General features: G+C 59.2%; 1 protein-coding gene across 3 annotated transcripts in view; it reads left to right on the top strand.

Annotated features, from left to right (window-relative positions):
- PRKCZ (protein kinase C zeta) overlaps positions 1-23758 on the top strand; it is a 99618-nt gene that overhangs the window by 66571 nt on the left and 9289 nt on the right. For all 3 annotated transcript variants that reach the window (XM_059064943.2, XM_067019030.1, XM_067019024.1), the window contains 6 exons: positions 680-765; positions 5316-5447; positions 6029-6110; positions 7106-7158; positions 9794-9982; positions 12863-12960. In XM_059064943.2, the coding sequence (XP_058920926.1) occupies positions 680-765; positions 5316-5447; positions 6029-6110; positions 7106-7158; positions 9794-9982; positions 12863-12960 (640 nt within the window). The remainder of the gene's footprint in view (positions 1-679; positions 766-5315; positions 5448-6028; positions 6111-7105; positions 7159-9793; positions 9983-12862; positions 12961-23758) is intronic.

Raw genomic sequence — 23758 nt, 5'->3', positions numbered from 1 at the left:
TTTCACATACTTTCAAAGTGTTTTGAAGGAGCAAAGTTGGAAACATTTTTGAGGAAGAATAAAACCAACGGTTCTGGTTATACGTTTAGCTCCGCGTTTTTGACGAGCAGCCTCCTTCCTCAGGAGTTTGAATTACTGAATGCAGGTGGTGAAAGCGACGGTTTTGGTAACTTTCAGTTGGACATAAGTGTCCGGTTGGTTTGGCTTTACTTCTGTCCCTCGATTTGCTCTTCAAATGGGAGCGCGGGACGGAGGGGGCGGGATGGTGCTGGCTGGACGGACGCCCCGTCTCGCGCTGACCGTGGACTCCCAGGCGGCCAGGGTCCCTCTGAGGACGGTTGGGTGTGCATGTCCAGGGGGCCCTCGGCCCGTCGGAGCCTGACCCTGTGTGGAGAGGGGCCTGGCTTCCACGCCCGGAGGGAAGGGGGTAGAAAGGAAACACGTGGGAGGACACACGGGCCCCGATGTCTTCACAGCCTGACCCTCCACGGAGCGCAGCCCTCGCGGCACATCCAGGGCCATCGAGGGGCGGTCGGCCCCGGGATCGCGTGCGGAGTGGCTGTGGGAACGCAGGCGTGTCCGCTCGGAGGGTGGCCTGTCCCCACCGCACCACACGTGGTGGAGCTGGGCTCGTGGGCCACGAGGCCGATTCTTTACCCCTTTCTGCTGTGCTTTCCAGAATCCATCTACCGCCGCGGAGCCAGAAGATGGCGGAAGCTGTACCGCGCCAACGGCCACCTCTTCCAAGCCAAGCGCTTTAACAGGGTGAGTTGCTGTCGAGGCCGCCAGGATGCCCCCCTCCCCCTCAGAGGAGGTGCCGGGCTCTACTCTGCGCACAGGCGAGGCCTCCGAGCCGCTTTCACAGCCACCGTCCCCGGGTGACAACGAGCCCTTTACGAGGCTCCCCGAGCCCGGGGAGGTGCCGGCTCCGGTCTTTTCTGATCAGCTCGGCCTGTGTGTCCCTTTTACGGGATCCCCTGTCCAGGCGCTGTGGCTCCGTGGTCCAGCCTGCCTGCGTGCGTTCAGGAGGGACGCAGATTTGTCCCGTAACCAGGATGCGTGTTACCCCACGGTGTCCCCTGTTGGTCCCAAGGGCGTCCTGCGAAGCCTAGAGCCCGAGACAGCCCTCCAGCCCCCCGGCCCGCTGTCCCCACTGTCCGGCCCGCTCCGAAGGCACTTTAGCTGAGCATCTGGCATTTCTCCTCGTGCTGCCCTGTGTCCTGTAGAAACCGTGGGGTTCACGTGGCTGTGTAGCCGTCCCGTTGGCAGGTGGGCGGGGAGGCACCTGCAGGAGCCCCCATGGCCGGCGGCCGCGTGCCCCGGGGCTGCAGCCCAAAGCGCCACACGCTGGGTGCTTCGCCGTTCGTGCCCTCACAGTCCGGAGTCCAAACCGAGGCGGCGCGGGGCCGCGCCCCCTCCCGCTGCCCCAGCGGGGTCCTTCTTGCCTCTGTGGCTTCTGGGGTCGCTGACGGTCCTCGGAGCTCCTGGGTTGGGAGCTCAGCCCTGCAGCCTCCACTGGCTGCTCTCTGTCTCTGCTCCCCAAGGAACCCCGTCGTGATTAGGACCCAGTGGGACCCCATTTTAACTAACTGCACCTGCAAAGATACTTCTTCCACTTAAGGTTCCGGGTGGACCTGAGTCTGGGGGGACGCCACGGGGTCCAGTACGGCAGCCGAGCGCCTGCTGACCTGGGGACCCCCGCACGCGCCGAGTGCTCTGCCCCCCACCCACCCACCCACCCACGTGGCGCGCCTTCTTCGTGCCCCTCACAGCCCCGTGTGTGCCACCTCCCGCCGGGCACAGCACCCTGCCCTGAAGGGTGTGCCCGCACCTGGCGCACGGAAGGCGCACACGACACAGTGGTTTATCGTTACCGTCATGGGTGATTGGGGAGGTGTCAGCGGGGGAGCCCTGGGTGCTGTGTTGGGTGTAGAGAAGGGACGCGGCATGTCTGAGGGGAACAAGAAGGGCCCTGAGAGCCTTGGCAACGCTGGGAGGGCGCGGGGTCCCTGGGACATGGGACGCCGCGGGGAGGTCGGGCGTCGCCGAGTGGGGGCGGAGGGCCTGGGGTGCAGGAGGGACGGGCCCGGCCGACGTGTGTGGATGTGAGACTTTGCGGTGAACCACCCAGACAGCCCGGGTGAAGCTTGGAGAAGTGGAAGCGTCCAGCCCCCATGACGCGAGGCCCCCACTGCCCGCCCTCCCGTGTTTATTTTAAAAACGGACGACCAGCCAGCTTGTAGCCGGTGGCTTCTCTTCCTGTGCATCTGGGCCCCGGCTTGGTTCTGCCAGAGAGGGTCTCAGGCAGACGGGATGGGCCACCCTTCGGGACATCAGAGAACTGCTTGTTCCCTTCATGACAAATTGACTCAGGGCCCACGACGAAGCCCACCTACCCGGCAAGGCCGCCCGGAGGGGCCTGGCCTCTCCCTCCCTGCAGGTGCTCCGAGGAAAACCCATTTCTCTGATGGCAGGGTGCAGAGCCTGGCACTCCTCCTGCCGCGCCCGCCCCCCCCCCCCCCCGCCAAAATCTGTGGGCAAAGGCTTCTCCTCCTCGAGGAGTAGGGGAACTCGGCGGCGGGGGAGTACCCACTGCAGCCCCGTCCCCACCCGCTCTCCCCGGGTGCCAGGCGGCTTTTCACAAACACCAGGAGGCCGAGGAGGGAGCCGACCCTGAGACCCCGACAACTCTTAACCAGCCCCGCCATTCACAGACGGGGAGGGCGGGTGTGTCGCCGTGTGTCCCCAGGCACCGTTCCCACCAGGGTCCTTGGGCTCCACGTCTGAGGCCGCGCCAAACACCGGTGTTAATCATGGGGCTGCGAGGTCACCCCACGTGTCTCAGGAGCTACGCACCTGGCTCTGCAGGATCAGCCAGATTCGCGGGGACAAGCCCACAAAGGAGGTCACTTCTCTCCTTCTTTGCTGGTGGCCCCAGGATGGAAGCAAGGGCTGTCGGCCTCACTGGCCCGAGCTCCCTGCCTGGAGCTCTCTCTGCACTGGACACAACGGAGCTTCTCGAGCAGAGAGGAAGGCTCAGCTGGGGACTCGCGGTGGGGGGGGGGGGGGCGGGGGGCGGGGCAGCGTCCAGCCCTCGACGGGAGGCGCTGGGGTCCTCAGCCCCGGGGCTGTTTGGTCTGAGAAGCTGGGACAGGGCTGAGCAAGCGTCCCCTGCAAGGGGCAGAGAGTAGGTATTTCAGGCTTTATGGGCTGTGCAGTCTCTGTCACAACCGCCGGACCCTGACTGCCGTTCCTGTTGCCGTGTGAAGGCAGCCGCAGACGTCAGTGACTGAAAACGTGAGCAAGGAACCACTTGGTCAGCATGTAAGGGACTGAGAAATATTTGCACCCTTTAATCTATTAAGTCGCGTGATTTTTCTGAGACGTGAAGCTTGGGTTTTAAGTTTTATTTATTATTATTATTATTATTATTTTTTGGCCGCAGCTTGCGGGATCTTAGTTCCCCAACCAGGGATTGAACCCGGGCCACGGCAGTGAAAGCGCCAAGTCCTAACCGCTGGACCGCCAGGGAATTCCCTAAGTTTTATTATTTAGCGACACGTTTCTTGAACTGTTGATAATTCAAATCTAGTTCTGAAATAAAGAGCCTTTGGCAGCGTTGTGGCTGCCTCTCCTGGGGGGATGTCTGCACGCGGCCTCGATGCGACTCACGGGCGCTGGAACCCGGCAAACTCACGCTGCCCTTGATCGCCCTTTGTCCTGGCCTGGACCCTGGCGAGGGTGGCTCTGTAGGAAAAGGGATCTTGGTTAATTCGTGAAGATACCAGGTGGCTGTGGGTTTGCCCCTAAATATGATCCGAGCATTGTTACATGGTGTTCTGGAGAAAGCTAAACACATTTCGCACATTGTATAAAAAGACGTGAATTTTTGTAATGGTTCCATGAATGCTGAGCGGTCCTCAGAGGTGACGCCCCTTCCCTGAACCCTGAGTTTCCTCACCAGCACTCACCCTCCTTGGGCGGAGATGCCAAGGTCGGCGTTAGACTGGATTGGCCCGAGTCGGAGGTCTGGGGGGTGGCCCTCTGTCCAGCCCCCTGTCTGCCCCTTGATGCTGTCCACTGCATCTCAAGCCGCTCCCAGAGGGAGTCCCACAGCCCATGCTGGCCTCCTTGTGGGCGGGATGGTTCCGGCAACGCGGGGGACTTGGGTACATCCTTCTCTTTCCTTTTACTGAAGTTGAAAGCAGTGGGGCGTGCGGGCGCACGCGTGTGGACTTGTCTTCAGCAAACCTTTATTGGGCACCCACTGTGTGCTGGGCACTGTCCCAGGTGCTGACCACATGGCCGTGACTGAGACGTAGGCGCTCCTCCTTCCTGGTGGGAAATGGGCTTCTCGGTGCCCGCTGGCCGCCAGCGGCCCGTCCTGCACCTCAGGCCCACACCTGGGGGTTCGCTGTGTTTCCTGACTGAGCTCCATTGCGCGGCTGGTACTGTGTATCCTTTCTGTTCTCCAGGAGTAATTTGAGACTCTCTCAAAAGAAACTTGTTTTAAAAAAGGCAAAAGAGGGTAAAACACGAAAACGAATTATGGCTGGAAAAAAACTAAATGGGGAACCTGTCGACATGCGGACACCACGAAACTGCAAAAAGATGACTTTGGACTCGGAGTGGTGGGCGGGTGACCAGACTTGTGGCCACTCTCACCTCCACGCATTTTGTGACATTCCAAAATTACAAAACCTTCTCCAAATAAGCCAAAAATGATCATGAATTTCAGTGTTCAGACCCGAGAAGAATAAAGATTGACCATTTAAAATCTTTTAAAACGCTGAGAAGAATACCAAGATAATTGCATGGGACCCCAGAGCAGCTCAGAATCCTGGCACGTCCAGGCGCCAGGCAGGGTCGCTTCTGTGGTCGTCGTGTAGGTGGGTGTTTGGACGGGGGTCAGGCAGCCGGCTCTCCCACCCGCTTCTCACCTGGGTCACTCCACCCACATGAGGCCCCTCGGCTGTTCTGAGCACAGCCTGGCAGGAGCTGCGACCCCCACTCCAGGCCCTGCAAGCAGGGGGGGCGCTGCCCCTGGAGGGGTCTCATCACCCCTGCCTGCCGGGGCCTCCCCTTTTCCCTCACAAGGAGCAGAGCCCCAGCGCCCTTCCTGGGGCCCTCGGCTCCCCCGACCTTGGGACGGAGCTGCCGAGCCTGGGCGGGGGCCTGGTGCCGCGTGTGATGAGGCGACAGGGCCACCTCCCACCCCAGCTGCGCGTCGTGACGGTGCAGCATGTCTGCGCGGCGCGGCGGGGCCCCCGGGGGCGCCGGGCCTGGCTGACAGCGGCTGTTCTCGTCCCGTGCAGAGAGCGTACTGCGGCCAGTGCAGTGAAAGGATATGGGGCCTTGCCAGGCAGGGCTACAGGTGCATCAACTGCAAACTGCTGGTCCATAAGCGCTGCCACGTCCTCGTCCCGCTGACCTGCAACAGGCATATGGTGAGTGGGGGCCGGGTGCAGCCTGGGGGGGCGTTCACACTGCCCCAGGGACCCTCGGCCTCCTTCTGCCCAGGTGGGGCCCTGACGCCGTCCCCGCCACCCGTGAGAGAGAGGAGGGGAGGGGGCTCCCGTGGGCTGCAGAGTAATGGCCCAGGCCAGCGGTCCGGGTCGGGCCCTCTTCCTGAGCCCCGGGAGCCCCCGGCACTCTTGGGGGCCTCAGCGTCCACCAGTAGGGAGGCTCCTCGATTGTGACGTCAGCCGTGGAACCCGGAGCTGGGGCCCGACCGCGGCCGACGCGTGATGGGGGCTGGGGGCGGGAGAGAGGAGTCAGCGTCACTGTGTAAGTAACTCGCTCTTTCCAAAGCACCTGCTGGAAAGGTCGCGGCCCGAGGGGTTGAGCGGTCACCTCGGCCTGTGGACTCCCAGGTGGCTTCAGTGCTCCTCTTCCCGTGTTCAGTGCGGTGACCCACCAGTTGAGCGATACGCGTGTCACAGTGTGTGTGACGTAACAGGTGACTTACAAGTCTCCGGAAGCGCCGTCGCGGCGCCCGCCGGGTCACCGTGTTGCCATCTCTCTGCAGGATTCTGTCATGCCTTCCCAGGAGCCTGCAGTGGACGACAAGAGTGACGACGTGGACCTTCCTTCCGAGGAGACGGATGGAAGTAGGGGCTGCTCGCCCCGCCCCCGCCCCGCCCCCCCGGAACACCGCCCGCCTCCCCTTTCCCCCCCGGGCATCCTTTTAGATCCTCTCCTCCCACCAGGGGCCGGTACCTGGGAGCACGTCCCGTGCTCGCTGCGGGACCGGGGAGGGCTCTCAGGGCCCCCCTCATCCGGGTCAGAAGTGGGCGGGGTGGCCTTCCCCGGGCGCCCACGTCTCTGTGTGCTGCTGCCTGGGGAGCCCGGGCGGGGTTGCCCTCTGCGCTGACTTCGGACGATCTAAGGCACGTAGCGCAGCGGCCACCGGGGATCCCCATCTCTGTGGAGAGGCCTGCTGTGCGCACGGCAGGCTACTGTGTAGTTCTTGAGTTTTAGTGGATTTTTTTTTTCTTTCTTTCATTTTTTGGTTGGGGAGAGACTTTTTTTTAATGCTCAGAAGCACTCAGAGAGTGATTTTGAATACCACTTGGACTGATGGCCCAGCTCTGAGCTTCTGCAGTTCCGAGCGCTGTTACACGGGTGTGCAAGGGCCCTAGCCCTCGTTTGATAAATACGAGTTCCATCCCCTGGGATGACAGGAGGCCACGGAGCATAAAACCCTTAGCACAGCACCTCGTGTAAAGGAGCCCTTAACAAGTACCCATGCACCCAGCCAGCCATCTGCGTGCCCTAAGAACACAGACTGGAAGGCCACACGCCTAAAGCTTATGATCAGTCACTTCCAGAAGAATCACTGGGGAAACTTGTCACAAAGGCAGCTTCCCGGGCCCCAGAAGTTCAGAGTCAGCAGGTCTGGGTGGGGCCCAGGAAGCTGCATTTTCTTAAGTCTCTAGTTGAGTCAGAAGCGGCTGCTCCGGGCCTTCACCCTGAGCACCCATTGGCCTGGCGGCCTGGCCTGGGCCACTGTGTCTACACAGAGGGGCAGAGGCCGTGGGGGGGGTCTCAGGCCACATCCCTGACAACGGCTGTAACACCCCTTTTTTCTTCCTCTCTTCACTAGTTGCTTATATTTCTTCAACCCGGAAACATGATAACATTGAAGATGAACCTGAGGTGAGTATAGCAGGCGGCTCGTTTGTATTTTCAGCGTCCTGCTCACAGGTGCATTAGCTCATTTCTGGGGCAGTCGTGGAAACTCGAATATGAACGAGGAGGGTTGGGGGAGCACAGCCTCGTGGACCTCGGGATCGCGCACACGGAGGCTCCCAGGGCAGAGGTCCGTGAGGTCCTCCAGACCTTTACACAGAGGTGCTCTCTGTACGGCCGAACGGGCAGAGAGCAAGTGAACGTGGCAGCGCGTGAGCCATTGCTGAATCTCAGAGGTGAGGATACGGTGCTCGTCGTACGTACTCTTTCACCGACGCAGAACTGGGCGTGAGGGGTCGTTGGCTGAGTCTGTGTGAGCCCAAGCTGCAGGCCTGGTCTGGGCCTGGGTCAGGGGACCCCTCTGACCTCAGGATCCTCTTCTGTCAAGTGTGGAGAATGATCGCACCTTTCCGTGGGGGTTAACCGAGAGCGTTTGTGTAAACGCTTGGCACCATGCCCGGCACACGGGAAGCTTTCCACGGTACTGACTGCCGGCGTGGCCGTTGCCACATCAGTACAGGTGGCTCGGGCCATCACGGTGGACCACAGGGGGCACACGTGACCTCCACAGAGGAAACCCCGTGCTCCTGTGCTTTGAGAGGAAGCGGGGAGGCTGGCCTCCGCGGGGTGGGCTCACTCTGACCGGCTGTCACGCCCACTCCAGCACCCAGGTTCTTACATTTTCTCAGGCCGTCCCCCTCCCCCGTGGCGGGTGTCCCCCGTCTCTGGGACTCAGGGCCTTGTGTGGCGGGGACGTTGGCGCCCACAGGCAGCTCTCACGGGCCCTCTGGTTTGGGGGGATGGGGCGTCCGGGGTGGGGGAGTCGGCCTGTCGAGCAGCAGTGAAGGGGGTGGCGAGGAGGGGGGAGATGACAGCTCCGGGAACAGGCCCCGCCACCTTCACAGCTGGGTCTCACCGGGGGCACATCCGTTATGAAACCCCAGAGGTTCTTGGGGGCCCAGTCCTGGCACCATCTTCTGCTGCGGGTAAGGCCTTCCCACGTCCTCTCCACCCAGCAGCACAGCGGGTCCAGGGCTGACTCCCGAGCTGCCGTTTTTGTCAAATGTTATTGGCATAAAAGTCTGCCTTTATTTTCTGTGTGTGCTTTCCACACTAGCAAGCAGCTCTGCAATTCCCAGCAGACACTGAGTGTCCTACAGTGTAACCCAGCTCTGACACCATCAACCGGGGGGCAGACCCCCCAGGTCGGGGGCTCCGTCCCACAGACGGACCCCTCCTCCCACTTTAGATGCCAGTTGCAAGTCCAGGTTGTCACCTGTGCCTCTGAGCGACTGGCTACAGGTCGGAGGGTCCCACGAGCCCCTCCTCAGGTTCTATTGGTTTGTGAGAAGGGCCCACAGGACTCAGAGAAGCATTGTACTCACCAGGTCACCGGGTTATTTTAAAGGGCTGTAACTCGGGAAACAGCCAGTTGTAGGAGGCGCACAGGGCAAGGTGTGGGGAAGGGGCGGGGGCTTCCATGGTCTCTCTGAGCGAGCGCCACTCCCAAAGCTCTCCAAACCTGTCCTTTTGGGGGTTTTACGGAGGCTTCATTACACAGGCGTGGTGATTAAATCATTGGCCATTGGCGATGGAGTCAACCTGTAGCCCCTCTCCCCCCTCCTGGGGGCTCAGGGGATGGGACTGACCCTCTAATCCCAGGGCTGGTTCCCCTGGCAACCGGCTGCATCCTTAGGGGACCTAGAGGCTTCCCTGTAGTTGCCTCATTAACATAACAAAACACACCTCGCTGGCTCTCAGCACTTAGGAAATCCCCACTTAGGAAACCCGCCCCCCCCCCCAGGTTTTAGGAGCTGTGTGCCAGGAATGGGGCCCTAGAACAGATAGGAACTTGGTGTTACAAATCACAGCATCACAACTGGACTCTGGGTGATAAATGAGGCTCAGGAAGTTGTGGTTCTGAGCAAGGACAGTTCCAGCTGGAGCTCAACCTCTGTGCACAGGACCTCAGGGAACGGCGGTACCTTGAGAGGCCACACCTTTCCCAAGGTCAGTGTCCCCGCCTGGACGTCTAGATCTTTCTACCTGGTCATTCGGTGTCTGGAGTGAGCCAGGAACACTTCGTTACCCTCCCTCCACCAGAGAATCCTCGCCAGAGATAATTCTCGGGAGGGGAGCTTGTGCTCTCAATCACGTTGCCTTTCTCTTTCATCGCATATTGTTTCTAGCGGTACTCGCTTCGGCAGGTCTTTCCAGACTTTAGCAACTTAGGCTTTGCAACCCCCCAGGGAGGGCCAGGTGGCCTTCCGGCCGGCCGGCCGCTGCACCAGTGGCCCCTGGGTGTGTGAGCCTGCCTGCGGCCACCTCCTCAGCCTTTCCAGGCGGGGCTGGCCCCGAGCATCCCTCCTTGCTTGCAGAGGGCCCACCGGTGGCTGATGACAGCTCTCGGATTTCCGGCCCCTTCCACCAGCAGCTCCTGGGCTTTGCTCCTGGGTGGCGCGGGGGTGACGGCCTTTGGGACAGAGGGTCAGGACTCGTGAGCAGGTCGGGACTCTGGGCTCCGGGGCGCGGACGCCACGTCTTCCCCCGTGGCGCACGAGTCCCCTTCCCGTTGCCTCCCGTTTTGTCCTCCCTCCCTCAGGACCTCAAGCCGGTCATCGATGGGATGGACGGCATCAAAATATCTCAGGGGCTCGGGCTGCAGGACTTTGACCTTCTCAGGGTCATCGGCCGCGGGAGCTACGCCAAGGTCCTGCTGGTACGGCTGAAGAAGAACGACCAGGTCTACGCCATGAAGGTGGTGAAGAAGGAGCTGGTCCACGACGACGAGGTGAGGGCCCGCCCACCCGCCCCTTCGGGTGGAAGTCAGCACGCGTAGCCAAGTTTGCCGCTTGACCGCCCTCAGGCGCACAGTTCAGCGGCGTTTAGCGCATCCACGGTGTCGGGCCACCCTCGCCAGCACCCCGCTCCACACCCCGCTCATCCCCCCAAAAGGCCGCCCTGTCCCCGTGAGCAGTCCCCCCCGGCCCCTACGGCCGCCCACTGTCTCCGCGGATTTGCCTGTTCTGGACGCTCTGTGTAAGTGGAACCGTGCGTTGTGGGACCTTCTGTGCCCGGCTTCTCTCACGGAGCGTCGTGTTCTCAAGGTCCATCCACGTGGTAGCGGGTGTCTGCGCGTCCTTCCCGCCTTTTTAGGCCTCGGCCATGTTGTGTTTTACGGATCGGCCCCCTCGGGCTGCTCTGTTCACCCGCTGACGGGCGCTGGGCTTGTCTCCGCTTCCGCTGCTTGAGTCGCGCTGCCGTGAACGGCTCCGTGCGGTTATTTGCTTGAGTCCCTGTTTCCACTCCTCCTGGGTTACCCAGGAGGTGAACTGCTGGGTCATGGGGTAATTCTGTGTTTACCTTTTTGAGGAACAGCTAGACTGCTTTCCACGGCAGCTGTGCCATTTTACATTCCCAGAGGCGACGCGTGAGGTTCCCAGTTTCTGCGCGTTCTTGCCGATGCTTTTGCTATTTTCTGTTCTTTGACCATGGCTGTCCCAGTGGGGATGAAGTGGCTTTGCTTGGCGTCCCCATAGTGACAGTGTGTTGAGCTCCTTTTCATGGGCTTCTTGGCGTGACGTACTCTTGACCTGTTTCTTTGACCCCTGAACGGGGGTGACGTCCCTAAGAAGCAGAGAACTGACCTCACAGGGAGCAGTCACTCTGTGACGGTGCAGCCGCTGCTGACCCATGAGGCCACTTGGCGCCTGTGGGGCGGGGGCCGCGGGAGGGCTCCCCGGCCCAGGCTTGCAGTTCAGAGGGCAGAGTTCAGAGGGCAGAGCAGGCTGCACCACGTCCCCACCTGTCCTCCCAGCACGTGCGTCTTTGCAGTGCTGTCACCGCCCAGCTGGCCCCTCAGCGCTGGGTGCTGAGCTCACAAGTGACTTGGGACATCCGTGCCTCACGGCCGAGGAAGCGGAGGCCCCGGGAAGTGTGGGGTCCGGCTGGCGTCTTCACTGCCGGTGGCAGCCCCCCAAGGGGATTCCAGGCCCCTTCCCAGCCTGCGGCCGGCCGGAGGGTTGATGGTGTGTGAGGGCCAGTTTCTAGAACGCCGAGAGGAGAGGCCTCCAGGGAGAGTTACTGCCGTGGTCTCTCTCGGCATCTTCGCACGTGGCCGGCGGGACCGGAGCTCGGACTCGGAGGTGGTCTCAGGGGAGCGAGACCCTAGGATCCGGTGCGCGTGCCAACTGTGCGTTTGTGAGAGGCGCTGCCGTCCCGTGGCCCCCCTCCCAATCCCAGGAACCTGGGAGCAGGACCTTATTTGGGGAGATGTAATCACAGATCCTGCGGCGGTCATGCTGGATCAGCTGGGGCGCCGTAAATCCAGTGACGAGTGTCCTTTTAGAGAGAAGCAGAGAAAGACTTGAGACGGGAAGGAGGAGAAACACACACAGAGAAGTCACTGTGAAGACAGAGGCGGAGAAGGGCCAGAGTCCCCTGGAGGTGCAGGAGGGACCCTCCGCGGGGCCCTGCCCACACCCTGAGCCCAGAGGCTTCTGCCTCAGAGCAGCGAGAGGATACAGTTTGGAGGATTTAAGTCCCGAGGTCTGTGGCGTTTTGTTAAAATAGCCTGGGGGGTCCGGCAGGCGGGAGGCAGGTGGCCCCGGGGGCGTGGGGGAGGAGGCAGTCGTGCGCCCGCCGGCGTTTCCTTCCTGAGCACCCGGGTGGCCAGGTGCCTGGGAGAACAGACGCAGGGACCGTCAAGGGCTCTGTCTGAGGCCGGCTCTGCCCAGGAGACGCCGAGTGGGGACACCAGGTGGCCATTGCACGAGCGGGTGGAGCTGGGGGAGGTGGGGCTGGTCAGACGGAGCCACGCCGCCCAGGGCGTCCCCGGGAGCAAGGGGCAGAGGGGTCAGGACCCAGCCGCAGGACGAGCAACCCAGACGGTCTTTGGCCACCAAAGGGATGCTCACTGAGCGTCTGCTCATTTTTCCAGAGACCTTCAGGGGAAGGCAGGCTACTTTGGACACATCCCGTTCCCTCTCACTTCCCAACCCCCGACACAAGAGGTTTAACCTGGGGAATTCGGGGAATCTTTCTGGGGTTGTAATGGAACCAAAGCTGAGACTCTCAAGCTGAGTTTTCCCCAAGTTCCAGTGTGGATTGGGAGGGAGATAGCCCTGCCGTGGGAGCTGGTGCTTGGGAGATGGGTGTGGGGTGTTGGAGAAACCTCCACTCTCGGCTTCCTCCCGTCTTACGTGGAGATGATGATACAGACTTCCCAAGGCTGCCACGGGCAGCGCATGGGGTCGTGCGGGAGAGCCCGTAGCCCAGAGGCCCGTGCACAGCTGGTGATGGTGGCGCTGGTGATGGTGGTAGAAACGGTGAGAAACGTTAACGGTGATAGATGACGGGTAACGATGCTGATGGTGGTGGAGATGGTAATAGAGCCTGGGTAATGAAGATGGTGGTGGTGCTTGTGGTGATGATGATAACGGATGATGGGGGTGGGGGTGGGGGTGGAGATGATATGATGATGGTGGAGACGGTGATGATACGATGAAGGTGGCAGATGGTCACGGGTGACTGACGGTGGGGAGAGTTTCTCAGCGGGCGTTTTCTCTTCCTCTCTGCATTGTCCACCCTCAAGCAGGGTTGACATTCCTCTCCTGCCTCCTCTTCTCCCGGATGCCTGTGAAGTGTTCACACTCCCTGACTTCTATTTCAGGATATTGACTGGGTACAGACAGAGAAGCACGTGTTTGAGCAGGCATCCAGCAACCCTTTCCTGGTCGGCTTACACTCCTGCTTCCAGACCACAAGTCGGTAAGAGAAGGGGGTGCTTCTGGGATTCTGCTGCTTTCCGATCTGGACCGTGCGGAGGCTGTGTTGTCACGCGGTGTCTGCTGTCGTCTGTAGGGTCCTCCTGTTGGCAAGTGTGGGGGCCTTTTGGTTCCTCCAACTAGCTTTGTTGTTCCCACTGGCTGGTGTCACATGAAGTAAATTTCAAACAAATGAAGCCAAATTCTTTAATTCTGTTCACAAATTATTTATTGAACGCATCCCACTGATACAAGCGTGGGATCAGGTATTGGGATGCCGCTATGGATGGGAGGCCTGTCTTTGTGCTTATGGATCTCACTGATTAGTGGAATAAATTAATAAGTACTAAACAGCCTCACTTAGAAGCTTTGTACATATTAGAATTCTGCTTTAAAAAGGTTTGGAACCACTGGTCTGGGATATTCAACGTGTACTCAGTTTGCAATGTTTTCGGCCAGATGACTTGAACTCACACAGTCTGTTTAGTTGGAAGGTTTTACTGTGTTCTGGGTCGGGGCGCTCAGGACCCCCACCCAGGTTCGGTGACTTAGGAGAACTTGCAGGACACGGCACATCGTCAGACTCAAAGCTAAGGCTCACTGCTGTGAAAGGACGTAAAGGGAAACGACGCACGGGGTAAAGTAGGGAGGAAACCAGGCGTGAGCCTCCCGGAGTCCCTCCCTGTGGAGTCCCACAGGACACCCCGAATTCCTCCACAGGGAATCGTGGAAGTCGGGGTTTCCTGGGGGCGGGGCACGTAGGCGCCCCTCCACCTAACACGTGCCGAAGTCCCCGACTCCCGGCGAGTAGCAGGCATTCAGTGTAAAGCGTGTTGTCTGTGCAGTGTGATCGCAGGGAGGGGAAGTTTTATATCAGCGCGGGGAGCCGGTGACCGAGCCAGGGCCCAGCCCTGCTAGGGCCCAGCGTGCGCGCAAAGCCTCTCTGCACGCCGGTCTCCGTCCTGCTCTGCTCTCTCTCTGCTGGGGGCTTCGCCGTGATCAGAACAGTGACTCACCCCCCCGACCCCCACCCCCCGCATCCACCCCCACCTCTCCCGATCTTCAGTCCCCTGTTGCCACCGGAACTGGCGTTGCCACCTCCCCAGATCTCAGTGATCCTGCCTCCTGAGGGGCTCTCAGAACCTCCCTTTCCCCCTGAGCCCCAGCTGCAGCCTCCTCGGGGCGTCCGGTCCCTGGGGCACCAGACTGTCAGTTCCCCCACGTTGGAACTGAGCCGTGTTTCGAGAACATAGATCTGAAGTATCCATCACCTGCTTCAGAGCCCCCCGACCACCTTCCCAATGGCTTCTGGGAGACAGTCCAGGCCCCTAGGCGTGTGGACGAGGCCTCTGCAGCCAGGCTGCCCCTGGGTCCCTCTGTCTGTCTTTGCCGCCCCGCCTGCCGGGCCCCTCTCCTCGCCTCCTCTTCCCCCGCCCGGGGCTCCGGGAGGGCCCAGCAGTGGGGTGTCCGGTGCGCTTTGCTCACCTCTCTTTGGCTCTGACCCGTCCCTTGGGGTTATGGGGCACGCCCGGGGGAGGTTGCCCCCCCACCCCCATGCTTCCTAAACGTATTGTGAAACGAGTCTCGCTGTGTTTTTCAGTTAACTTTGCTGTATGAACTTGTAGGGTGTGGATGTACAAGGGTCAGATATTTCAGCCTCACTTCTGGCTCTGTTGCCAGGAGCACAGCGCTTTCTGCACTCACGTCCCGGAAATCCGCTGGCTCACGTGTTCCCAGGTGCATTAAGGTTAGAATTGGAAAAAAAGAACAGCATCCCGTAGGTGTTTCTGTGTGAGCCCCACGACGCAGGCGCGCACCGTAGCACCTTCTTCCAAACTGGCGTGAGGAGACGCGTTACGGCCTGCGCGTTCACGGCCGGGAGGCTTCCCGGGAATCCTTAGCTTCCGCGTCTAGTTCCTTTGCCTCCCGCTTCTATGGAATCCGTCAGTGACGTCTAGAAGCACCTGAGGCCTGGTTAGTCAGGACAGGGTGTCCTTCCGGGCTGCTCCCACGTGCCCGCTTTGACGCCGGTTTATGACGCATGCCTGCCCCCACCGCCCACGGTGTGAACCCCTAAGAGCGGGGCCGGTGCGGTGTTTTTGTGCTCCCAGCAGTTGGTTCTTACCTGCCACCTCGTAGGCAGTTGTGGTGCTAAAGGATGATTTTTTTAAGGTACAGTCATGTCCTTGGTACGGATATAAAGTGAGCGCGTGTCGGCGCAGTTCATGTGACTCGCTGATTAATGAGGGACTCGTCGAGGTTACAGCCCGCTCACAGGAGGACTCAAGATCCCGCACTCGTCGGCTGACGGGGACCCTGGGACTGGCCGATTGCTGGTGCCGAGCCGGCTGGGAGGCCGGGAGGGGCCCCGCCAGGCAGACTTCCTTTGCGAGTCTGTGGATGGCATTGTTGGTATAGAACCCACCCGGCTGGAAGGCGGCTCAGAGACAGAGGGGGAGACTCCGGATCCGTGCCCTGGGAGGGTGGTACCAGCAGAGCCCGGTTCCTCCGGAGACCCCGTCCTCATTTCAGTCTTTCAAAGCCTTTTGTGGTTCTCCTGACAGCGGTACCAGCAGAGGCTTGGAGCCGACAGCTGGGCTCCGAGTGCCAGCCCCGCCTTACTGTCTGGGCGACCTTGCACTGGGCACCCTCTCTGGGCCCCACCTCAGCCCTGGGACAGGGAGCTGCAGGGATGCCCGCCTCAGGGGCTGGCTGTGGGTCCGTCAGTTAAACGTCTGCAGCCAGGAAGGCCCCGCTCCCGGGAAGTTGTGAATAATGTGAGCTTCGGCCGAAAGGGCCTTTCTTCTTGGGGGCGCTGGGCCCTGGGACAGACAGACGGAACCTTGTGTCCGAGCCCGCGAGGACACAGGAACCAGCAAGCCGCCCTGCCCCACGTTGGGCGGCTGTCAGCACCGCACCCACTGCTGCTGGTGAATGAGGGGCGAGGCCACGAGGACCCCCAGGGCGGACTGGAGTCGGGAACTGTGAAGGCTGGGTGGGCAGGGTGCCGGCGGGGACGTGGCGGGGAGGGGCGTGCGGGCCACCTCGACTCCTCCTGCGGGCTCCTCGCCGAGCCGCCGCCCCGAGGGCCTGCCGTGGTGCCAGGAGCCGGCGGAGCCCTTGCAGCGCCACCAAACACAGTGCACGTCCGCTCCACTCCAGAGCCGTGCCCGCGGGCCGCCACCAGCAAAAATCTGGTAAATAAAACAGTTTCTCACAAGCAGTTATCGGGAGCGGGGTCTCTGGATGGGAAGAAAATAAGCATTTCTTTTTTCTCCCCAAATCCAGCAGTGCCGTCCGGCTCTGCCGTGTTCCGTGTTCACTCGTGGACGTGGAATCCTGAACGTTACCTTCGTCATTAATGTCGCCACGTGTGTACACAGGGTACAGAGCGCCACGTGTGTACAGATGTATGCAGATGGTACAGTGGGGTTTTATTTTTATTTTTAATTTTTTTATAAATGTATTTATTTACACGTGTATGTATGTATTTTTGGCTGCTTTGGGTCTTCGTTGCAGCACGCGGGCTTCCTCTAGTTGCGGTGAGCGGAGGCTACTCTTGGTTGTGGTGTGCAGGCTTCTCATTGAGGCGGCTTCTCTTGTTGCCGAGCACGGGCTCTAGGTGCACAGGCTTCAGTAGTTGTGGCGCGTGGGCTCAGTAGTTGTGGCTCTGGACTCTAGAGCCCAGGCTCAATAGTTGTGGCGCGCGGGCTTAGTTGCTCCGCGGCATGTGGCATCTTCCCGGACCAGGGCTTGAACCCGTCCCCCGCATCGGCAGGCGGCTTCCCAACCACTGCGCCACCAGGGAAGCCCCACAGTGGGGTTTTAGTGTAAAATAAACATCTGTGTTACGGAGCAACCATTGTCCATATCCACACGGCCCATCTTTTCTAAACAACAGCCAAAATTAACTACGAAATGGCCAAAACAGGGGAAACTGCTTCAGTTTAAGCTATTGTGGGGAAAATGGGTGATCGAGAGATGGTAGCTGATAATCTATTTCTCTCTCCCCCAACTGCCCACGTTAGATCGTAGTTTGGGGACCTTTTTCTCGCTTCTGCCTGGTCTCAGATCACAGCTGAGCAAGCCAGCAGTAAAATATTTACAGTCAACTTCCTGTTCTAAAATAAAACCTTTTAACCGTTGGCCCAATTGGTTATCTATGTTCATCTACGGACGCGGATGCTTCTTACCCTTTAAAGAAGAACAAAGCGGTTGTAGCGCCCGCTTAGACGCTAAACTCAGTTCTTCCTGGTTCCCGGTGGCTTCGAGATGCGAAAACGCCTCGTGTGTTAGGCTTTGTAAATCGTACCTGAGGACTTACCTGCAGCTCTGGAGAGACCTCAGCCTGGACGGGGTCCCGGGGCCCCATACAGGGGGCCCACAGCGCATGCGTGCACCCTGGGAGCGCCGTCAAGGTGGGGTGGGGTGGGGGCAGAGCCCACGAGGGACGGTCGCACGGGTGTGCCCAGGGGAGGCGGCTGTGCTGGGGAAGGATGAGGACGGGCTTGACGGTGGGACGGCTTCCTAAAGCACCACAGGCCTCAGCTGGGGACGCAGGCCCTGCCGGGCGAGGAGGCCTGAGGGAGGCCTAGGGGGAGACGAGGACGGTGAGTTCACCCAATGCCAGGCAGAGCGCGGCAGGCCTGACGAACGCTTGGCCCTGCCGGGGCGGCAGGCGGGGTCCGACGTGGAGAGCTGGGGGCGCGGGGCGAGCACGTGTCCGGCGGGCGGTGTGGACACGGGGCCGGGAGGCGGGAGCCGAGGGCGAGCCGCGGCCACGTGCGTTGTCGCCGCGGTGAGAAGCAGGCGGGCCTGCGGTGAGCGGACCCGGGGCCCAGTCTGACCTCCGCCCGCTCCTGACGGAGGGTCAGGGAGATCCGGTTCCCGGGGACGCCTGTGGCCGCTGCGTGAGGATGCGCCCACGGGGCCGTGCGCGCGGCAGGAGTCGTCCGCGGCCTCGAGGGCAGGTGCTCCCTCCTCGGGGACGTGAGTCACTGTACTTCCCAAAGGCAGTAAGTTCGTTCCAGTCATAATTTAAACCCGGAATCGAAAGCGCGGCGCTGAGTGACAGCGGGCGTGGGCGGAGCCACGTCAGCCTCTGTTCTCCAGCCGGATCCCCTGCATCCCCTCAAATGGTCCAGACGCAGCCCTGACCCCTCAGGCTACCAAGCAGGACCCCTCGGGCTAGACTGCCCGGCACCAGGGCGCACGTGGGGAGAAGGGACCCCCCGCCGGAAGTGAGTCGAGACTCACCGGAACCCTCAGGAGGTTTCAGGACTTCGCTGTATTTTTCCATCGTGTGGCTGGACCGCGCGCTCTGGAAGCACTGGGGCAGCTGTGGTGGATCAGCCCGCAGCCCCGGACAGTGAGGGGCCCTTGGGGCGTGGCCTCTGTCCGCCTAGCCCCGGGGCCTGAGTCCTCCTGCCGCTGTGCCCACACACAGCCTTCACTGCGCGTGATTCCTTCTTTCTTCCTTATCTGGAGGCGACTGGCTGCTTTCAGACCAGGGCCAGTGGGTGGCGGGGGCGTGTTATTACCGTGTGCTTGGGAACGGCGGACGTGCACGGGCGTGGGACGTGCTCTCCATGAGCTGGCGTCCGTGGACCATCCCGTTAGGATGCGGCGACGCCGGTGCCCCACGCAGCCACTGCCTGACCGAGATGACGTCCTGTCCAGCTGCCTGCCTCCCCTGGACAGGGCCTCGCTAGAGCCGGGCATGGGGGCTCCTTTTGACGAAGTAACTGTCAGGACCAGACCTGAAATTGTGCTTTTGCCAACTATTAAATGACATCAGAAACCACGTAAAAGGGTAGCTCCTTTTTGAAAAAAAAAAAAAAAAAAAAGATGCAATTTTAAAACGCAGGGAAGTGAAAGGAGGAAGTACCTTTTGTGCATACTCCCTGGTCTTATCATTGCCACGTTCTGCTGCTTGTTTTTCCTTTTTGCTGTTTATTTCTCCACGTGGACTTTGGAATCAACCTGTCCAGCTCCGGAAAGGAAGACAGGGCACCCTTGGGATGCAGGCGCTTCCTACCCAGTCACGTGGGTTCCCTTTTCATCTGCCCTTTCGGGAGATCTTAAAGTTTTTCGTCATGCAGAGTTTTCAGTTGCTCGCTTAATTTTTGTCCTGAGTGTTTCTCTCCTCTGTTTCTACTATGAGGTAGGTCTTTTCTTCCAGTAAAGCGACAGGCAACGTAATGTGGTTTCTGCACATTGATTTCGGGCCCTTTGCCTCATGACTCTCTTTCTCCAGTAAATTTCAGGTGGTTTTCTTGGGTTTCCGGATGTGCAGTGATAACATCTGCAAGACGATGCTGTTACGCCCTCCTTCCCAATTCGTGCCCCTGTTCATTTCTATCTCTGATGACATCAGCCAGTACCTACCGCGTTTGGGGACTGGTGGTCGTGGGCAAACCTGTCCCCTTCCTGACCCCAAGGGAACACATCCGGTGTTGGCGCTGAGAGCCCAGCGCCAGCTGCTGTGGGCCAGTGGGGTGTCAGGAACGCGGGACCCGACCGCGCTGGCATTCCAGTCAAATGTGTTGGCGTTTGCTACAGCAAGGGGCCCGGGGGCATTGGGGGAGGGGGGGCGCAGCAGGGACCAGGGTCTCCATCCGCGGCCATCGCCCTGAGTTCTGGGTCCACAGGGGCCCCATCTGACGAGGCTGGAGGCTAAGGAGGTGCTGCCCCTGTCTGGCTTCGGGGAACAGGATCACCCCCTACGGACTCCTGGACCCCATCATCCCATCTCCCCCAGAGCCTCAGAAACGCAGCTCAAAGACTCCCAGACCCAGCAGTGGGGAGGTTACAGACACGCCAATAACCGTCATGGAGTTACAGTTTGTCTGAAGGAAGTTTACACCTCTTTTTATTTTATTGTCAAGAAGGAATATGGAATTTTTCCAGAGGTCTTCTCACCATTTATTGAGGTGATTGTTACGATTTTTACTCCTTGGGGCCTCCTAAAATGATGAATTGTATCATTATAACATATTTCCCAGGGTTGAACTCTCCTTGAATTCCTGGGGAAGCACATGCCTGGTCTTAGTGTACAATTCTGTTAATGTGCTTTTGAATTCAGTTTTCTTTTTTTTTTTTTTTTTTTTTGCGGTATGCGGGCCTCTCACTGTTGTGGCCTCTCCCGTTGCGGAGCACAGGCTCCGGATGTGCAGGCCTAGCGGCCATGGCTCACAGGCTTAGTTGCTCCGCGGCATGTGGGATCTTCCCGGACCGGGGCACAAACCCGTGTCTCCTGCATCGGCAGGCGGATTCTCAACCACTGCGCCACCAGGGAAGCCCTTGAATTCAGTTTTCTGATCTTATTTAGGAGTTTTTCATTGATGTTGATATTGTTGATGTTGATATTTAGGAGTTTTTCACTGATGTTTTCTGATCCATCTATAGTTCCCCTTACACAATCTTTATTAGATTTTTGCATTTCCTTATTTTTTTACTCTCTGGAACATTCTGAGTCTCATTGAAATGACCTCTTGGCAGGATTCCCTGAATCTGCCGGGGCCTAGGGTGTTTCAGAGGGCAGCTTCTCTCTCTCCACCACCCAATTGCGTCTGCTGTAGTTTTTATATTTTTTAGGCGTGCCACCCTCACGCTGGTCCTTCTGTAGCTGCCTCGCTGTTTTGGTCTCCCCTGCTTTGCTCGGCTTCATAACGAGGCATGACTCCCGAGTCTGGGAAGGGCTGGAGTTCACGTTCCGTGTGTCCTTCGCATGTGAGAGCACAGGCGCTTGAGCCAGCCTTAGCCAGGGCCCCTTGCCCTGAATGCAGGCGGGTGCTTGGTGGTGTGTCCGTCCAGCACTCGTCGTCCACGGGGAGGTGGAGACAAGCTGTTCATCCGCCCGCTCCGAGAGGAGGTTCCTCTGGGCCTGGAGTTGCCAGCTTCCCTTTTCTGTTGGCAGCTGGCCCAGAGCCATGGGCTCTGTTTGGTTTGCGTGCTCACCGTGAGCGTCCTTCTGAGTCAGGGGTTTGGTTCTTGGTTCTGACCATGTCTGTCCTAGGGCTTGCCTTGCATTTCTTTTCTTTTCTTTTCTTTTCTTTTTTTGCTGTACGCGGGCCTCTCACTGCTGTGGCCTCTCCCGTTGCGGAGCTCAGGCTCTGGATGCGCAGGCTCGGCGGCCATGGCTCACGGGCCCAGCCTCTCCGCGGCACGTGGGATCTTTCCGGACCGGGGCACGAACCCGCGTCCCCTGCCTCGGCAGGCGGACTCTCCACCACTGCGCCGCCAGGGAAGCCCTGCCTTGCGTTTCTGATTTGTGTTTTCATTCGGGAATGAGGGTGGTCTCTCCTGAGATGCTCCCTTTGGCCCTCAGCCTCCTTTCCTGTCTGTCGTTCATTGTCGGGAGCCCAGGTGCTTGTCTGCTTCCTCTTTTCCTTTCTTCTGTCCCTGAGCTCCACTGGGGGGCAGCCACACCTGTGATGGGGGGTCTGTAACTGGAGGTGGGGCTCCAGGCTTGGCTTCTGGATTCATCCAAGTCACCCGGTATCAGATCTTATTAGACAGTAACTCTGTGATCCTGGGAAAGTTATTTCACCTCCGAGTGCCTCAGTGTCCCCGTCTGTAAAACAAGGAAACTCCTAGAACCTACCGCACGGTTCTCAGGTTAAGTTTTATACACAGATGTGCTTGGAATAGTGCCTGACATTTTGTGAGGGCTGTAAAAGCTGCTGTTCTTGTTATTTTTTACACCAGTGGTCGACGCTTTTTCTCAAAAGACCAGATAGTAAGTATTTTCACCTTTGAGGGCCATATGGTCTCTGTGACAGCTACTCACTGGGGTTCAGACAAAGACAGTGAGTGTTCCGATAAAGCTTTATTGGCAGACATGGGTGGGGGGCCAGATGCAGCCAGCTGCTAGAGTCCATGTGGCATTACCTCTTGATCTCAGCACACTGTCCCATGCCATCGGTGTCCCCTCTGAGCGAGGTATGGGACTGGTGTTTTTCTATATATATACATTTGTTTATTTATTTTTGGCTGCGCTGGGTCTTCGTTGCTGCAGGCGGGCTTTCTCTACTTGCGGCGAGCGGGGGCTGCTCTTCCTTGCGGTGCGCGGGCTTCTCATTGCGGTGGCTTCTCTTGTTGCGGAGCACGGGCTCTAGGTGCACGGGCTTCAGTAGTTGTGGCACACAGGCTCAGTAGTTGTGGCACGTGGGCTCAGTAGTTGTGGCGCACACGGCATGTGGGATCTTCCCGGACCGGGGCACGAACCCGCGTCCCCTGCATTGGCGGGCGGACTCTCAACCACTGCGCCACCAGCGAGGCCCGGGGCTGGTGCTTTACCCCACGGGGGCCGTGGGGAGGTGGGGGGCCTGACTCATCCTCGAGCTGAGGAGAGCATCTCCCGTGCAGACGGGGCCACGGTCCCCTCTTCCCCTGCCCCTGGCGCCCTCAGCCGTCGCACAGGCCCCGCGTCCCAGGTTTTCCTCGGGTGATAGGGGTCAGGCAGATAGGGCCGGCCTCTGGCCTCTACTCCTGCCCTGGTCCCAGCCTGTGAGTTGACTGTGGTGTTTACTCCCCTTTCTGTCTCCAGCTCTTGATGAATCCTGTTTTGCGAGGTTTTACTATATTTTGCAGATTTTGTTAAGTACCGAGGAAACGTAAGCTGCTGTCTCGGCCCCAGGAGTGGCTTCTTTCCCATCCTGGCATCACACACGTGCAAACTCTGCCTGCGCCACGGCAGAGCCCCGGGCGTGAAGCCCAGAGACGGCCTTCAGCTGCGCTTGGCCATAGACATCGGGACATTTTGTCGTAGCAGCCAGCTCGTCTGAGTCACACAAAGCATTGTCATCAGAGTGAATCAGCCCCTGACGGCTCTGGTGGGGTTTTGCTCCAAAGAAACGTTGAAAGTAGTACACCTGAAACTAACACAACATTGTAAATCCAGTATACTCCTGTAAAAATTAAAAAGGAAAAAGAAAAAGTGAAATGTTGGAAGTAGTATTAAGATTTATTTGTAGAACGAAAAAGATCTTCAGATATACAGTTGCTTTAAGAAAAAAAACCCATCCTGCTCTGTTCTTGTAGCTGATCAGTTTTACAAATCAAATAAATTCCTTGATCGGCAAGTTACCTGAGCCCCGGGGCCCCAGGTGACAGCCACAGACCAGCTGAACGTGTCCCCGTGTCCCCACGTAGAGACGTGGCTTCTCTTGAGACTCCCTTGACGGGCTTTCCCCTGGATACAGAAAGGAAACTACCATTGCTTCTTCTTCTCTGGGTTCTTAAATGTCCCCTTAAATTCCTCTGCTCCCCAAGCCACCGTGCTGGTGTCTGTCTCTAGCATTGGCGTATTTCTTTCTTTTCTCTGGAATGGCGTTGCTTTCTGTCCCTGTGTGGGCGGCCACATCCGTTTCCTGGGGAGCACCCACGTTGGGGTAAACGCACCTCCTGGGGCTGCATGATTCCGGGTCCTGGTGGCAAATACTGTCCAGTGCTTTGATGTCACAGAGTTGTTAGTGAATGCTTTTTTTTTAAACCGTGTGGTCTTAGGCCTCTCCCCAGGGGTCGAGGACCTGCATAGCACTTCCCTCAGGGTAGCTGCCAGGGTTAGACGTGCACGTGTGTTGGAATGGTGCCCGACGGTCAGCGGGGGCTGTACAGCTGTCGTTTGTCCTTGCTGTTTGTAGCGGGTCGGCAAGCTTTTTCCGTCTCTCACCTCTGTTGGAGTGTGAAAGCGGCCATGGGCACAATATGCGTGAGTACAGTCTGTCTGCAAAACGGGTGGACCCGTGTCAGGGCCAGGGTTCCTGGACCCTTTCCGAGAGCATCCTTTGGAGGCAGGG

The sequence above is a fragment of the Kogia breviceps genome, chromosome 1 (genome assembly GCF_026419965.1).
Source record: "Kogia breviceps isolate mKogBre1 chromosome 1, mKogBre1 haplotype 1, whole genome shotgun sequence".
NCBI classification, from domain to species: Eukaryota; Metazoa; Chordata; class Mammalia; order Artiodactyla; family Physeteridae; genus Kogia; species Kogia breviceps.
Note: the sequence above shows the minus strand (reverse complement) of the source record. Positions and strands in the feature narration are given on the sequence as shown.